The sequence below is a fragment of the Crocuta crocuta genome, unplaced genomic scaffold (genome assembly GCF_008692635.1).
Source record: "Crocuta crocuta isolate KB4526 unplaced genomic scaffold, BGI_CrCroc_1.0 scaffold170, whole genome shotgun sequence".
NCBI classification, from domain to species: Eukaryota; Metazoa; Chordata; class Mammalia; order Carnivora; family Hyaenidae; genus Crocuta; species Crocuta crocuta.
Window position 1 is genome coordinate 4488622 of NW_027527853.1, and position 17095 is coordinate 4505716.

The 17095-nt window shown below is 38.0% G+C and overlaps 1 protein-coding gene across 2 annotated transcripts in view; it reads left to right on the forward strand.

The window, feature by feature from the left end:
- The first annotated feature begins 376 nt into the window (after positions 1-376).
- Positions 377-17095, forward strand: part of NOC3L (NOC3 like DNA replication regulator) — a 29634-nt gene continuing 12915 nt past the window's right edge. For both annotated transcript variants that reach the window (XM_077779641.1, XM_077779647.1), the window contains exons 1-10: positions 377-480; positions 1237-1444; positions 4798-4930; positions 5682-5839; positions 6414-6467; positions 8194-8324; positions 10162-10323; positions 10515-10608; positions 13652-13827; positions 14219-14347. In XM_077779641.1, coding sequence (XP_077635767.1) covers positions 472-480; positions 1237-1444; positions 4798-4930; positions 5682-5839; positions 6414-6467; positions 8194-8324; positions 10162-10323; positions 10515-10608; positions 13652-13827; positions 14219-14347 — 1254 coding nt within the window. In that variant the 5' untranslated portion in view covers positions 377-471. The remainder of the gene's footprint in view (positions 481-1236; positions 1445-4797; positions 4931-5681; positions 5840-6413; positions 6468-8193; positions 8325-10161; positions 10324-10514; positions 10609-13651; positions 13828-14218; positions 14348-17095) is intronic.

A 17095-nucleotide genomic window follows, 5' to 3' on the forward strand; every position in this document is an offset into this window, starting at 1 on the left:
GAAAACTAACTGCACAAGTTAGTATCTATGACAGAAAGATGAGGTAAGCTACGCGAGGTTGGCACAACATACAGTAAGGTGACTAATAAAAATCAAGCCCTTTCGTTCTGAAGGGTGGAGCTCGACTACTCCAAGAGTGGAAGGGAAATCTGGCGAGAGGACAAGAATCACAGACCTTGCGAAGTTCCCCCGGGGCCACCCGCCTTCTGCCAGCGCGTCTCAGGAACACTATCCGTTCCCGTGCGCGCTCGCCGGCGCGCCACCTGCGCGGGGCCGCGAGAGGGCGCGCGGCCGAGCCTGGGTGCGGAAGTCCCGCCCCGATTTCCGGAGGCGGAGGATGGGGAGGAGCCCGCGGTAGCTTCCGCCTTGCCCCCAGTCCTGCCTTGGGCACACGTGTTATCACTTTGGGATTTTTGGATTACCTTTATTCCTAGTGAAACTGTAGAGCCCGGACTCCCTTAATATTTAAGGATGAAGGCGGTAAGTGTCCTGAGAATCCCGGTCTCCGCGGCTTAGAACTCTTTTGGCTGACAGTCGCTGCTGATGTAGTTTGGGCGTGTGTTTTTGCTCTTGTATTGGGGGCGGTAGCGTAGATTCGGGGCTCCCTTCTGGTTCTGTTTGCTGTCAGCTTCCTGGCCCTTAGATCTGGCGCTTCCTTCGTGTCTACTGTGCGCGTGGTTGGCTTCAGGGGGCCGCGATGTGACAAACACGGAGTCTTGTTTCCGTAGGGTGTCGGATATTAAAAGGTTCTTCGAGACTATCTTTCGAACCCCTTGTTTCACAGATGAGCAACAGGGTCCTGCCCTCAGTGAGTTTATGATGTGTGTCATGGGACTCGACACGAGTCCATTTTTTTCCCCCTAAAGGGTAAGGAGTTAGGAAAGTGTGATTTGCCCCGGTTCTCACAGAATGAGGGTTCAGTCGATTTGGATTTCTGAATAAGGGGTTACCAGCAAATGTTGGAATCCAAAGACCCAAATTCTGTTTTTCCCATTTTAGTTTAGGGGTCTTTGACAGGTCATATAATCTCAGCCTTAGCTTCTTCGTCAATAATTTGAAGGTAACAGCAATCACTCCTTAACTAGGCTTTTGAAGGGAATACATATGTTGGAGAACTTTGCAAAGGGTAAACCGATCTGTGAATGTCACGTTTATTTTAAAGACCGCATTTTGCTGTGAGTATGCGATTTAAATTTGTGGCTGTGCAGTACTCCTGTTCCTGTTCTTGTTTTCCAGAGAAGAAATAAAAAACAGATCCCAAGCTTTCGGAAGTTGTTAAAAACTAGTAAAGTGAAACTTGAAAACAAGCTAAAAAATAAGCAATTTAAACAACAAAGCACTCTCAAGAAGTACCGAAAGGAACAGAGGAAACTAAGGCAAGCTGTAAAAGATGCTGTGTCTAAGAAACCAATTCCACTGGAAGACCCAAGGGAAAAACGACCAGGTAATTGTGAAAGCATTCGTGTACTGTAATTTCTATTGATTTTTTTAATTAAAAATTTTTTAATGTTGATTTATATATTTTGGGAGAGAAAGAGACAGAACTCAAGCAAGGGAGGGCCAGAGAGATGGAGACAGAATCTGAAGCAGGCTCCATGCTCTAATCTGTCAGCACAGAGCTGGTTGGGGGCCTGAATCCACAAGCCATGAGATCATGACCTGAGCCAAAGTTAGACGCTCAACTGACTGAACCACCCAGTCGCCCACCATTGATTTTTTTTCTTAAATGTTCTTCATAAAATAACATTGCTTTCTAGTAATTGCTATTGTTTTCAGATCTTCCTCAGAGCAGGTAAGGATAATGGTCCTGTATGCTTTATCACAGTCTGTTTCAGAAAACATTTCAATATCGTATTCGTTGTGAGAAGGAGCTAGTCTTTACTTTTAGTTTGTCTAGAAAGGAGATCTGAAGATAGAATATTTGGGAAAACAAATGGAGATTAGCTGTGTAAATAAATGTTGGGGAGCATGCCAGTGCTGCCACTTTCTCATTCCATTAGTAGTTAGCTAAGGTAAGAACATAGCTTTTCTCTGGGGCATTCTTCACAGTGTTGCTAAAATTCACTTAGTTTTCTAACCCTGTGGCTTTCTTTTCATTTGAAAACTTGGAGTGAAATTGAACCGTAACTGTCAGGGTTATTCTTTTGTAAAACTATCCAAGAACTCCCAAGTACTCAAAACAAGTAAGGAACACGGCCATTTTGAGGCAGACCAGTTGTTCTACAATGTTACTGGTACTTTCAGGGTAATCATATTTGAGTGTACCTGGCTAGTCAGTCTTCCCATGTACATCTACATCTCATTCTCTTAATCCTGACCTGTTTAGTTTGATCCCTTGCTACATATTATTGTGATGTATAAAAGGTTATTGGGCTGGAAGTTAGGAAACTTGGGTTTTTCTCTCTCTGTTTAAGATTTTATTTTTAAGTAATCTCTACACCCAATGTAGGGCTTGAACTCAAAACCCCAAGATTAAGAGTCATATGCTACCCTGACTGAGCCAGCCAGGTGCCCCTTGGGTTTTTCTTAATTTTGTTACTAGGAAAAGTGGCTTAAGTTAGTCACTTAAATCTCCAGGTGCTTTATCTGTTTTGTTTTGTTTTGTTTTGTTTTTAAAGGCAGTGGTTGAGTTTGCTTTTTAGGATCTCTTCTATCTAAATTTCAGTAGAATTTTGAAAGTGTTAAGTTGATAATTACGTATAAAAAGCAAAATATTCATTTTTACATGTTGAGCATCTAAATGAAGTCTGTCAGACAGTTGGGTTTCAGAGTATAAGGTTCACATGAAGTACGTGGGCTGGAGAGAATAGCTTTGGGAATTTTCTGCATATAGATGGTAATTAAAGACTTAGACTTGGGTAAAATTACTGTGAAGACTGTATAACATGAGAACAAGAGAACCAAGAGAGAATTTTAAGGAACCCCAGCATTTAAGAAATAGATGGAGGAGAGATGCCTGGGTGGCTCAGTTGGTTACGTGTCCACCTAGGTCATGATGTTGTGGTTCATGAGTTTGAGGGCCCTGTCGGGCTCTGTGCTGACAACTCAGAGCCTAGAGGCTGCTTCAGATTCTGTGTCTCCCTCTCTCTCTGCTCCTTCCCTGCTCACACTCTGTCTCTGTCACTGTCTCTCTCTCTCTCTGTCTCAAAAATAAACACTAAAAAAGGTTAAAAAAAATATGTATATAAATGGATGGAGGAATAAAACCTATATTGGGATTTGGGGAGGAACCAGAGAATTAGGAAGAAAACCAGAACTGTACCGTGTCTTAGAAATCAGGAGTGTTTCAGGAAAGAAGGAAAGTCTTTATGTTCCAATGTAGTCTACAAAATAGTTAATTTTTAAAAACAAGATGAAAAGTAGTGTGTATTGATGTTTTCGCTTAATTTTAATTAGAGGATGTCACCACATGTATGAGATGCTTACAGCATTTGAATAAAAAAGAAAATACATATTTATAAACTCATATTCACTATCACAGAATAAGATTTTTAGAAAATAAGTGGAGTTTCCTTTGACCAACAGTCTTACTGTTAGGAATTCAGCCTATGATTATAGTTGAAAAAATTTGCCAAGAATATATTTCCAAGCATGCTCATTGCAACATTATTAGTAATAGCAAACAAAGAAATAAAAATGCCACCATGATCAAAACTTGAAACTGTTCTTTGACAAGGAATTGTTAAATGATGTAGATGTTGTTTACCTATGATGAAATACTATACAGCTGTTAAGACTGACAGTTTTATTCTATATATATGATCTACATAATCTATGCAGTGAAGTAAGATTGACAAATTGCCCACTGGAACATGACTTCATCAACTAAAAATGCTGATAGAAAGAAGTTAACAGGGATGTCTGGGTGGCTCAGTCGGTTAAGCGTCCAACTTTGGCTCAGGGCATGATCTCCCGGTTTGTGGGTTCAAGCCCCGCATCGGGTTCTGTGCTGATGGCTGGCTGGGAGCCTGGAGCCTGTTTCGGATTCTGTGTCTCCCTCTCTCTCTGACCCTCCCCTGCTTGTGCTGTCTCTTTCTTTCTCTCAGAAATAAATTAAAACATTAAAAAATTAAAAAAAAAGTTAACAGATTAGAGAATTTGAAGGGCTAAGGGAGGGAGGGCTTCAATGATAGAATAAGTCAGGAGAAAGCAAGAAGGTGTGGAATGTGGCCTGTGGAGGGGGTGGCTGAAGTCGAATGGAAGTGAAAGTCATTGGGAATCAGAAGGAGGGAACGGCTAAATCACTGGTTCTCACATGGTCTAAAAGACATTGCAGAATGTATGGAGCCATTTTAATTTTTGGTTGTTACAGTGAACTAGGAAGGCTCCTGGCATTTAGATTTCAGGGGTTGGAGATGCTAGCATTTTGCCTAGCTTGGGATACCCCTGTAAAACAAAGAACCATCCTGGGGTGCCTGGGTGGCTCAGTTGGTTAAGCCTCCAACTTCGGCTCAGGTCATGATCTCACAGTTCGTGGGTTCGAGCCCCTCATCAGGCTCTGTGCTGACGGTTAGCTCAGAGCCTGGAGACTGTTTCAGATTCTGTATCTCCCTCTCTCTCTGACCCTCCCCTGCCCATGCTGTCTTTCTCAGAAATAAATTTAAAAAATTAAAAAAACAAAAAAAAACCAACAAAAACCAAAAACCAAAGAACCATCCTCCCACTGTGTCATTAGTGCTTCCATTTAGAAACCCTGGGCTAAGGTACTAGAAAAGCATAACTTTTCCTCTTGTCGACACAAAAACGCAGAGTTCTATACTTCTAATACTTGTTTCTGATGTTGTTGTATTGGAACAGGTAAAAGGATTGAGAGGGAAGAGGAGGAAGAAGAGGAAGCCCTTCCTTTAGATATGATGGATGAAGATGACTTACAGTTAATGAGAGACTTAGGGCAAAGAGCATCTTTTCTAACAAGAGATCTTTCTTCTAGGTAATACTTCATTTAGATTGTAATCATTTATGTCCTTTTAGTGTTAAAAACTTGGTTCTGGATTTTACGTAGGTGGTTAGTGCAAGATGTTCAGCTCAGAACACCATGTTTGCAAAGAGTAAACCTTGTGACTCGGGTTTATTTCCTAAGCAAAGGAAGTTCATGAATAAAACAAACTGGTTTTATTTAGTGTACATCTTTATTTCTTTTGAGTCTGAATAGTGAAGTAGAGTGCCCTGGGGAAGAATGCAGCTCTGTTTGGGGAATTGGCAGAACAGTCCTGAGTTCTTAATGGCTGTGATCTCAATCCTTGTTACCCTGTTAGGTAGGTATTCTTCCCATTTACAGAGGAAACTGATGCTTCCTGCATTCACAAGCAGTGGATCTGAAATTTAAACTTAGATCTTTTTAACTCTTCTAAGTCTGTAACATGGTTTTTGGGAAAGTAAAAAAAATAGCACCTTATCACCCTTGGCTCTGTGGAATAGTCTTCAAAAAGGATCTGCTGTAACTTTCACCTGTTTTGCATCTGAAGGGGAAACTAGATGCAGTCATAGTTTGAGCCTCTGTGATAGACTATACAATTCATTCACTCATTTACTATTTGAGTGCCTGCTATGTGCCTGGTCTAGGTGCTAATATCTATATACCTATTAGAGGTTTGGCTAGTAGTTTATTTTTCTTTATATTTCAGCTGCTATGTTTCTAGATTCCATTTTTACATTAAAGCTGGATTTTTTTTTTCCTGCAGTGAACCTGTTCATGCCAAGAAACGAAAGCATGAGCGTGTTATAGAAAAATATGAAAAAATACCAAGAACTCTGCAAACTGCACCAGAGAAGGAACTGATTCATTTGCTTCCTATCAAGGATAAAAGTGGTATAATCCCACAGACCAGAGAGAAGCCAGGTGAATCTGATTAGCCAGTGGATTAGTAAAAATTTTAGCTGCTTACTAATATTACCAAGATTTAATTTTATTTTTACTTTCACCCATACCTACAAAATAGGGATGGCTGCAATTAGTCATATAGCAAACTTGATGATTTTGGCCAGAAATACAGATGGTTATCTCAGATGTCTGTTGTACCATGGGTATAGCTGAAGCTGCTAATGTTGAGGTGGTTTTTCTTTTCAGAGTTGTTTTTGGTTTTTGTGGTTTTTTTTTACCAACTACGATTGTTTCTAATTCTTTTTTAGCCTTTTTAAAACGTGTATCTTTTTTCTTATGAAATAAAACATAGGAAAGTCCAGAAATGAAAAGTTGCAAAGTTATATGGTTTATTACCCATAAAACTACCATCCAGGCAAGAAATAAATACTGCCAGCACCCAGAAACTTCCTTTGTGCTCCCCTAAATCACTAGTTGTTCCCTCCTCACTATAAAGTAACTATTTTCTGGAGTTTTATGATAATCTCTTTCCTTTGTAGTTTTATTACTTAAGTATATTGTTATGTTTTTAATACACATATTTTCCATATAGTTACTGACAGTAACCAAGATGAAGAGGATGAAGAAGAGATGGAACTTGAGGAAGGTAATGATGTATCTTTATAATTACTAAATTGTTAATTGAGAATTATAGTTTTTTGCTTAATAGTAAATATGACTCAATTTTAGATAAAGTCTGAGACTGCATTTTAGAGTACTGGTCATTTCAAAGTTATTTTGAACTTTTTCCCACATGTTAGAAGTTTCACCTTGTGGAATTTAATTTTGTTTCTCTTTATTATGGAAAATTTTGTGCAGTTAAGTTTGTAATGTCTAGGCATGCATGAAGAGTCTCGTAAATTATTATTTGATTTTTTTTTATAATTTAAAGTGTAATACCTGCCTGTAAATAATTATGAACTTTTAGCTTTGAATTAAAAATGATTCTGTGGTATGAAATCATTTCACTTATTTCTTAGAGCAATTATCCTCATATATGTCTGCTTTAGGTCTTTAAGTGTGGGTTTCTAATAGCTAAGATCATTGCAATCAAAACTAAACTGAGAGAACATATTTTTTTGTTTGAAATTCTCTTTGTTTGGAATTTGTGATAGAACAAGCTGGTTAAATTTTACCTTTGCTTAGCAAACCTCATTAATGGTGTAAAGGAGATTACAGGTCAGCTGTTTAACTGTTTTCAGTCACCCCTCATAGGGTTACAGATTATGCTTTTGTGTTCAAACTAGTTTCCTAGGAATTTATTTTCTTAAGGTGGACATATTTTCTGTAGTGCAGAGGACTGTATAGAATTGATAACAAGGCTATACTTTAAAAAAATAGTAATTAAAATAAAATTTAGAGAGAGAGTATAAACAGGGGAGAGGAGCAGAGGGAGAAAGAGTCTTAAGCAGGCTCCATGCTCAGTGCAGAGTACAACACGGGGCTAGAACCCATGACCCTGGGATCATGACCTGAGCTGAAATCAAGAGTTGGAGTCTCAACTGACTGAGTTCCCAGGCGCTCTTCTGTACTTTTAAAAAAAACTAAATCAGGTTTCTTTTTCCTTTAATTAATAGGAATTATGCACAATAGTTAAGAATATAGGCTCTCGTGGGGTGCCTGGGTGGCTCAGTTGGTTAAGTATCTGACTTCAGCTCAGGTCATGATCTCACGGCTCTGTGCTGACAGCTTGGAGCTTCAAGCCTGCTTCAGATTCTGTGTCTCTGTCTCTCTCTGTCTCTGTCTCTTTCTCCCTCTCCCTCTTCCCCCCCCACTCATGCTCTCTCTCTCCTTCAAAAAAATAAATAAATAAATAATAAAACAGAATATGGGCTTTTGAGCCAGGCCACTGGATTTGAATTTCATTTCTGCCAGGTTTATGAGTATAAGTAAGTCACTGTCCCTTTGCCTCATTTTCTATGTGCAAAATGGGTATGATGATTGTACCTGCCTCATAAACTTTTTTTAAAGTTTATTTATTTATTTTGAGAGAGAGAGAGAGAGAAAGCGTGTGTGGGGAAGGGGCAGAAAGAGAGGGAGAGAAAGAGTTCCAAGCAGGCTCTGCAGTGCTGAGCCAGACACGAAGCTCAAACTCCTGAACCCTGAGATCATGACCTGAGCTGAAACCAAGAGTTTGGATGCTTAACCGACTGAGCCACCCAGGTGCCCCACCTCGTAGCGTTTTTGAGAGGATATGTAGTAATCTTGGCCCATGGCAAGTGTCCAATCAAAGTTATTATTATGTATTACTATAAGAAAATTATTCTGTTGATTAACTTTTTGGATACTTGAAAATTAAGAAATGTTTAAGAGGGAAACCCAATTTGTTTCAGAGATCATCGAAGATCCCATTCGAGAACTGACATTAGAAGAACATTTAATTGAGAGAAGGAAGAAACTACAGGAGAAGAAAATGCATATTGCAGCCTTGGCGTCTGCCATATTATCAGACCCAGAAAGTAATGTAAGTACTGCTCATTTCTTTGGGCTTTTCATATTTGATATGGTGTAAATATCTAATATTTTAAGCTTCCTTTATTATCTGTAAGCACACACAAAAAGGGAAAATGTTAAAACACAGTGACTGATGGGACATCTGCTTGGCTTAGTTGGTTAAGCATATGACTTTGGCTCAGGTCATGATATCACGGTCTGTGAGTTCAAGCCCTGTGTTGGGCTCTGTGCTGACAGCTCAGAGCCTGGAACCTGCTTCAGATTCTGTGTTTCCCTCTTTCTGCTCCTCCCTCCCTCATGCTCTGTCTCCTTTCTTTCTCTCAAAAATAAACATTAAAAAAAAAAAACCAAAAAACAGTGACTGAGATAGAATAAGAGTAGGCAGAACTTTAGACCAATCTCATCTGAACTTCATTTTTTTCTGTAATCTTAGAAAAGTCACAAACTCTGAATCTTATATTTTCTCACCTCTAAATGAAGATATTGAACTTAATATTGTAACACTGAAGGTGATAAGTGTAAAAATTAATTGGATAAGTGAGAACGAACCTACCTGGACATTTGCTTGACTGATTGGTAGATAAGGAATATGCTGCATAAAAGTCAGTGAGATTAGTTCAAGAGTACTTGCAAGTGGAAAATATGATAAGTAGAATAGACCAGAGAGTTAAAATGAGTTATCAGTGGGCCATGCGAACAGTGGTGATGATGGTCATAGTTATAACACACGGACTCAAGAAACCTTGAGTCCTGTCTGTTAGACTCTGGGTAAATCTTTTTACCCAAGACTCATTTTCTTCATCTCTAAAAAGAAGATGGTACCTATTTTAAAACTTTGTTGTGAGGATTAAATAATCAAACATACATGAAGTCATGTAAAGTGATACTGTTATTCCTGTTGTATTGGAGTCTCCAGCATCCTACTGTGCATATATTTGTTTATTGAACAATAAAGTAGATTATTTACATTTGTAGCAAAAAAACTTCATCTGGTTACATTCTGGAGTAGTACTTGCTCTTTAACAAAGTGAGGGGAAGACCTGGAGCAGAAATGGGGAGGGGAAATTTGGCATATTTCTCACTTGCATTCTTTCATTTCATGATTATAAAACCATAAAGACAAGACTGATGATCTTATTTTACAGCTGAAAAGCTGTGCCTTAAAAAATTAAAGTGATTTGTTACAATTTTAAGAGGTGCTGAGTTGGAGCCTGGTTCTTGCAGGTCTGGAGCCTCACGCTCACACAGGGACAGCAGATAGGTGGTACTATGTACCCTCCTCTCTGCCGTGGCAGATGTTGCTTACCAAGCAGTGTTGCTTGTCGAGGTGTCCAGCAGGCAGTAGGAGTTTAGCAAAGCAAGCGCATTCATTGAAACCAAGTTTTTACTTCTGCATTACTTCATACAAATGATTTTTGAATGAGTCTTGTTGAAGCTAAAGTTCCTGAGGACATGTTATCTTTAATTCCTGATTCGTTTGTATATATGTGATTAATATATTTGAGTGGTGTATGTAACATTTTAATTTATTTCAAAAAGTGTTTCTAAGGAAATAGGATTACATGCTTTAAGAAAACCCAATGAAAGAATTTCAAAGAATAGAGAAATTAATAAATATAAACTATTTTTTAAAGTGTGTATCTCTTCTAACTACTTAACAAAAGTATGGTTTAGCTTTAGTGATTTATCTTTTGGTGGCATTAGCAGTATCTGCAGTTGGGTATGGCTTGACTAGACCGCATGAGTCATTGTATGGATTCCACTTGTGCCAGATGTGAGGCTGTTGTCTTTTGTTCGTAATTGTTTTGTCATGGTTTCTCTGGCCTTATAAGTTATTTTTTTAACAGATTAAAAAATTAAAAGAGTTACGTTCCATGCTGATGGAGCAGGATCCTGATGTGGCTGTTACTATTCGAAAATTGGTGATCGTTTCCCTGATGGAGTTATTTAAAGATATTACTCCTTCGTATAAAATCCGGCCCCTCACAGAGGCAGAAAAATCTACAAAGGTAATGCTGGATACAGTCACTACACAAAATGGGCTGGACATTTTGGAGAACTGGAGATGGGAGAAATAATAGTGGTTTTTTTTTGTTTATCTTATAGGACTGGATACATATTAGCCATTCACAGTTTGTGTTCATTTAAGGATTTTAATGTCTTGATTTTAAAAAATGATTGGTCTTTTTGGTCTTTTCAGATTCGCAAAGAAACCCAAAAGTTAAGAGAATTTGAAGAAGGCCTGGTTAGCCAATACAAATTTTATTTGGAAGATCTGGAGCAAATGATTAAAGGTATATTAAACATTTTTAAAGTATGTAGCATACTGAGCTTTGGTCAGGAAAGTGAGTTCCATATTCTTTGCTCTGTGGTGAGAGTCAGTATAGTGTATTGTCAAGAGCAGAGTCTAGAGTCTGACTTCTTAGGTTCAAATCTGGGCTCACCACTTAACTACCTAGTGGTGGACAAATCATTTAATCTCTCTGTGCTTCCATTTTTCTGTTTATAAAATGGGAATAATAGTACTTACTTCATAGGCTTGTTGCGAGAAGTTAATTTATAAATAAAAGGCACTTCGAACTGTGCCTGGCCTGTATGTGATCACCTGTATGTGATCACTGTATGTGATCAGCTATTACTGTTATTGTTGCTGCAGTCCTTTCCCTAGTAAGTAGTTAATAGGTTTCTTGAATTTGTGAATGGTTGGAATTTATTCTGCTGGTTATTATTTGGAGAGGGTAGGTAGGGGAGAAGGATGACTTGAGTAGATGAAATTAGTGCCTTGAAGATGGACTTAGAAGTCATTCATACTGGATGATAAACTCGTCCTTCAAACCCTTACCTCTTTCTCTTCAGAAAAGGAAGAGCATAGGAAAAATTGGAACATGAATGGAGAAGGAATTCGGTTGCCTAGGTCAGGTGCTTTCACTTGACTCAGTTGGGCTCCTTTACTCAGTGCTGGACCTACAGGTCACCCCCATGCTGTCTCAGCTGGAACAGGACTACCGAATCCTGTTGGTCCAGTAAGGGCAGGAGGGAGTATAGTGGAAGTAGGGGTGGGTACCATAGATGTTGCTTCTATGCTCTGGCATCCCAGCTGGAGCCTACTTAATAGCATACATTGTAAGGCCTAGGAACTTTGTGTAGACCAGCATTGTCCAATGGAAATGAGACCCCTACATCATTTAAAAAATAAAAGTATGTAACCACACTAAAAAAAGTAATAAGCAATGGAATTACTATGTATATATTCAAATTATTTCAACACGTAATCAATTAAAAAATTTTTTGTGAAGATTATTTATTTTGAGAGAGAGCACATGTGTGCATGAGTTGGAGAGGGGCAGAGAGAAGGTGAGAGAGAGAATCTCAAGGTGCTTATAGGAACTGTCAGCACAGAGGGGCTGGAACTCATGAACTGTGAGATCATGAGCTGAAATGATCATGATCAAGATGCTTAACCGACTAAGCCACTCAGGCGTCCCAACATGTAATAAATTTTAAAAATTAGCAAGGTATCTTACATTTTTTTTAAATTTTTTTAATCTTTATTTTTGAGAGAGAGAGAGAGAGAGAAGATAGAGTGCAAGTAGGGGAGGAACAGAGAGAGGGAGACACAGAATCTGAAGCAGGCTCCAGGCTCCAAGCTGTCAGCACAGAGCCTGACATGGGCTTGAACTCATGAACCATGAAATCATTACCTGAGCCAAAGTCAGACGCTTAACCGACTGAGCCACCTAGGCATCCCACATTCTTGTTTTTTGTACTAAGTTCAAAATCTGGTGCATATCTCACCCAGTATATCTGAATTTGGACTAGCCACATTTCAGGTACTCAATTGTCCCATGTGGCTAGTGGCCTCTGTATTGCACCATGGACGTGTTCTAACCAGCTTGAACCATTATGAAGTCATCTTTCTTTTAAAAAAATTATTTATTTTTGAGAGAGAGCGCGCGTGCGCAAGCGGGGGAGGAACAGAGAGAGACGCGGGGCTTGAACCCACAAACTGATATCCTGAACTGAGCTGAAGTCAGACACTCAACTGACTGAGCCACCCACGAGCCCCTATGAAGTCATCTTTTTAAATTAAAAAAAAAAGGTAAAATAGGTATAAAATGTATCATTTTAACTATTTTTAAAGTGTATTGTATGGTGGCATTAAGTAAATCCACAGTGTTGTGCAGGAATCACCACTATCCATCTCCAGAACTTATCCATCTTCCCCAGCTGAAATTTTGTAACTATTAAACATTAACTACCCATTTCCTCTTGCCTCCAACCCTGGCAGCCACCATTCTGCTTCCTAATTTGAATTTAATGTGGATTGGACTACTCTCGGAACCTCATAAATAAAACTATGTAGTATTTGTCCCTGCGTGACTGGCTTATTTATTTCACTTAGCATAATGTCTTCAAGATTTTTATAGCATGTGTCAAAATTTCCTCTTTTTAAGACTGAATAATACTCCATTGTATATATATATATCTATATCATATTTTGTTTATCCTCCATTCATTATGAAGTCTCATCAGCTTTAAGTAAATAGAAGATATGATTCTTATGAATATGGCCTGTGTAAGGAAAACTCATACGTGAGAAGCAAGTTTAAAACAAAGGCACTATCATTCATACTGTCTTATTTCTGGTTGTATATGATGTAGAGGGAAGTGTTGAACCTACTCTAGAAAAACCATATTTTTATATTTAAGATGCTATGTTACAATAGCAGAGTATGTGTGTAGAAACTTCTAGAAAAGAGGTATTGTGACTTACTGGCTATTTTGAAGGAAAATTTAAATCTCTTCTGGCCCTCCTGGGTAAAGATACCATAGTGAGCATCAGCAAGAAGTCAGGAGAAACGATGTGTTGGATTCTCAGAGTTTTCGGAACATGGAAGTGATTGGGGTCAGAATCTGGAATTTGCTCATATTCACCATCCAGTTAATAGATGATTGGGATTTGAACCCAGGCTTATTGACTTGTAGTCTAGTGTTTTGGGGAAAGTCTGCTAGAGCCTAGCCCAGGGATTCCTTTAAGGTATTCAGTTCCCTGTCTCCCCCAACCCCTTTATCCCTGAGATCTTTTTCCCCTAATGATAACATCTTTTAGTATGTATAAAAAGCCAAGAAGGTTCTTAACATCACGGTTAGAATGAGGCCACGGATGATGGCAGATAAATTTTAATGGTAACCATTGTACTTGTGTCTCAGTGCAGACACAACTCAAGAATATGTCCAGTGTATTGAGTTGTCATGTTATTACATATTATTGAAAAAATGCTAATTAGTTGAAGTTTAGATCAACGAATGAAGTAACTACATGTATCTTTTGATTAGATTGGAAGCAAAGGAAACTGAAGAAAAGTAATGTAGTTTCCTTAAAGGCATACAAAGGACTGGCAGAAGTGGCTGTGAAGAGCCTGTGTGAGCTGTTGGTGGTGCTGCCTCATTTCAACTTTCACAACAACATCATTGTACTGATCGTTCCTCTCATGAATGACGTGTCCAAGTCGGTGGGTTGCATTAAGTGTATGTTGTTGTCGGCTTTGTGATTATAATTATTTTTTCTCTTTGAGAATTCTTCTGGAGCTATGATTTATTACTGAAATAGGGTCATTTTGTTAAACACGGTCTCTAAGAAAATTCTTTGAACAGAAACATAGTGTGGTGGTTCTAAGCAGGAGGTGGTTCTGCCCTCTGGGGATCATTAGGCCCGGCTGCTCGCAGTTTGGTCACAACTGCCTGCCAGGGCTACTACTGGCATCTAGCGGGTCAGGACTGGGGCACTTCTAAACATCCCACAATGCACAGGACGTCCTCCCCCAGTGAAGAACTGTCCGGCCTACCATGTCAGTGGTGCGAAAGTTGAGAAACGTTGGCTGAGTGTAACATTTTCTTTTTCAGATATCTGAAATGTGTTGTGAGGCAGTAAAGAAACTGTTTAAACAAGATAAATTAGGCCAAGCTTCCCTGGGTGTAATTAAAGTGATTTCTGGTTTTGTGAAGGGCAGAAATTATGAAGTTAGACCAGAGGTAAGCCATTCTTTTCTTTGCATTTTGTTTTTACATTACAACAGTTATGAAGAATTTTATTCTTTGTAGAAGTGTATAAAGTAGAAAATTCCCCAGGTATAACTCCTAATAATTTATTGTGTATTCTTCTAGATGTTTTTCTATATAAATATATCTACTTGTTTACATGTATTTTTGTCATTCATGGAAGAACCTCCTCGATCCCGAGATTATAGATTCTCTCCTTCCAGAAGAGTGTTAATTTTTATATTTAAGTATTTAATCCACTTGACATCTTTCTGCATGTGTGAATGGTATGATTGCAGATCTGATGTGTATATGTACTTTTTTGAAACGGATGGTCAGTTATTCCAATACCATTTCCCTTTTGCTACTGATTTAAAATGCTGCCTTCATTTTTTATTAAATCTTTACACAAAATTTTATTTCTGAACTTCCTGTTCTGTTGATTCAGTAAATCCCCCACATGTAATGTACTGTTTTTAGTAACCAGAGCTTTATATGTAGTACATAGTTCATCTGTAATGAACTGTAGTTCACCTAATTTCTGGTAGGATGGTACTGATCAAAATGGGTATTAGTGAAAAAAACCCTGGACCTTCTTTTTTTTTTTTTTATTCTCCAGAATATTTTAAATTACTTTTATGTGTTATTTTAAATGGAATTTAGAGTGAGCTTCTTTTGCTTCCTTTTCCCAATATAATCCACACAGAGAATCTGATTGGAATTGAGTCAAAGTATAGATTAGTTTGGGAGAATTAAGATAGTTACAGAATTAATTTTTTTCTATTCAAGAATATGTATCTATGCCATTTATTTACGGGCTTCTTAAAGAAGCCTTTTTGTGTTCTTAAGTGAAATTTTATAGTTGTCTTCATTTGGGTCTTAGATATTTTTATTGACTTCATTTTTAGTCCTATAGTTTTGATTGTTAAGGTGATGTTTTCTAGAAGTGTTTTATTCCCTATTTCAGGTCTTTCTTTGCTACCTAATCCCTTTCATTTCTCAAAGCTGGTAATTTCAGCTGAACAGCTAAAATGATAAATATTGGGCTTAAGAGAAAATATTTAGTGTTTTTACTCAGAACTGTAGAGTGATACGATACTAAGGCTTGAACATGAAACTTGCCCATAGGGAAACACTTCCATTTTAGTGATGCTGTAATATAAACCACATTCTTTAATTTGTTGGGTTTTTGTTTTTTGGGTTTTTTTTTTTGGTATATATTTAGGTTGTACGATGCATTTTTTTTAAGGTATACAACATGATGATTTAGTATACTATATGTTGTGAAATGATTACCATGGTCAAGTTAATAAACACATCTGTCGTCTATTCCTTTTTTTGTGATGAGAATACTGAAGATTTACTCTCAGTAAATTTCAAGTTACACAATATTATTAACTATAATTACTATGCTGCAAATTAGATCCTCAGAGCTTATTCATCTTATAACTGAAAGTGTGTATCCTTTGACATTTCCTTGTTTCCCCCATATCCTGGCCACTGCTATTTTTAGTATGCATTTGACTTTTTTAGATTCCATGTTTAAGTGAGGGCATACAGTATTTATATTACCATGTCTGGCTTATTTCCCTTAGCATGATGTCCTCTGGGTTCATCCCTGTGGTGACAAATGCCAGGATCCTTCTTTTTAGTGGATGAATAATATTTCATTGCATGTATATAGCACAGTTTCTATATTTATTGATCTGTTGGTGGACACATAGGCTGTTTCTGTATCTTCAATGTATATTATGAATAATGCTGCAGTGAACATAGGGGTGCAGATATCTCTTTGAGATACTGATTTCATTTCCTTTGAATATATCCCCAGAAGTAGGATTGCTGGATCATATGATAATTCTGTTTTAATTTTTTTAGGAGATTTCATGCTGTTTTCCATGGCTGTACCAATTTGCATTCCTATCAGTAGTATACCAGGGTTTCCTTTTCATGTCCTAATACTTGTTTTCTCTTATTTTTTTTTAAGTTTATTTATTTATTTATGTAATCTCCACACCCAGCGTGGGGCTCGAACTCAACCCCAAGATCGAGAGTTGCATGCTCCTCTGAATGAGCCAGCCAGGTGCCCATATTAGCTTTTTGATAATAGCCATTCTAACTGGTGTGAGGTGATATTTCATTGTGATTTTGGTTTGCATTTCCCTGATGATTAGTACTGTTGAGCACCTTTTCATTTGTTGTATGTCTTCTTTGGAAAAATGTCTATTCAGGTCTTTTGCCCGTTTTTTAAATCAGGTATTTGCTTTTTGCTGTTGAGTTGTAGGAATTTCTTGTATATTTTAGATATTAACTCCTTGTTAGATATGTGGCTTACAGATATTTTCTCTCATTTGGTAGGTTGCCTTTTCATTTTGTTGATGGTTTCTTTTGCTTGCAGGAACTATTTAATGTAGTCCCTCTTGTTTATTTTTGCTTTTGTGCCTGTGCTTTTTGGTGTTCTATCCAAAAAAATCATTGCTAAGACCAACACGAAGGAGCTTTTTCCTTCTGTTTTCTTCTAGGTTTCAGGTCTTATTTATTTTTTTTTTTTTAATTTTTTTTAATGTTTTATTTATTTCTGAGAGAGAGACAGCGTGAGCAGGGGAGGGTCAGAGAGAGGGGAAGACACAGAATCTGAAACAGGCTCCAGGCTCTGAGCTGGCAGTCAGCACAGAGCCTAACGCGGGGCTCGAACCCACGAACCATGAGATCATGACCTGAGCTGAAGTCGGACGCTTAACC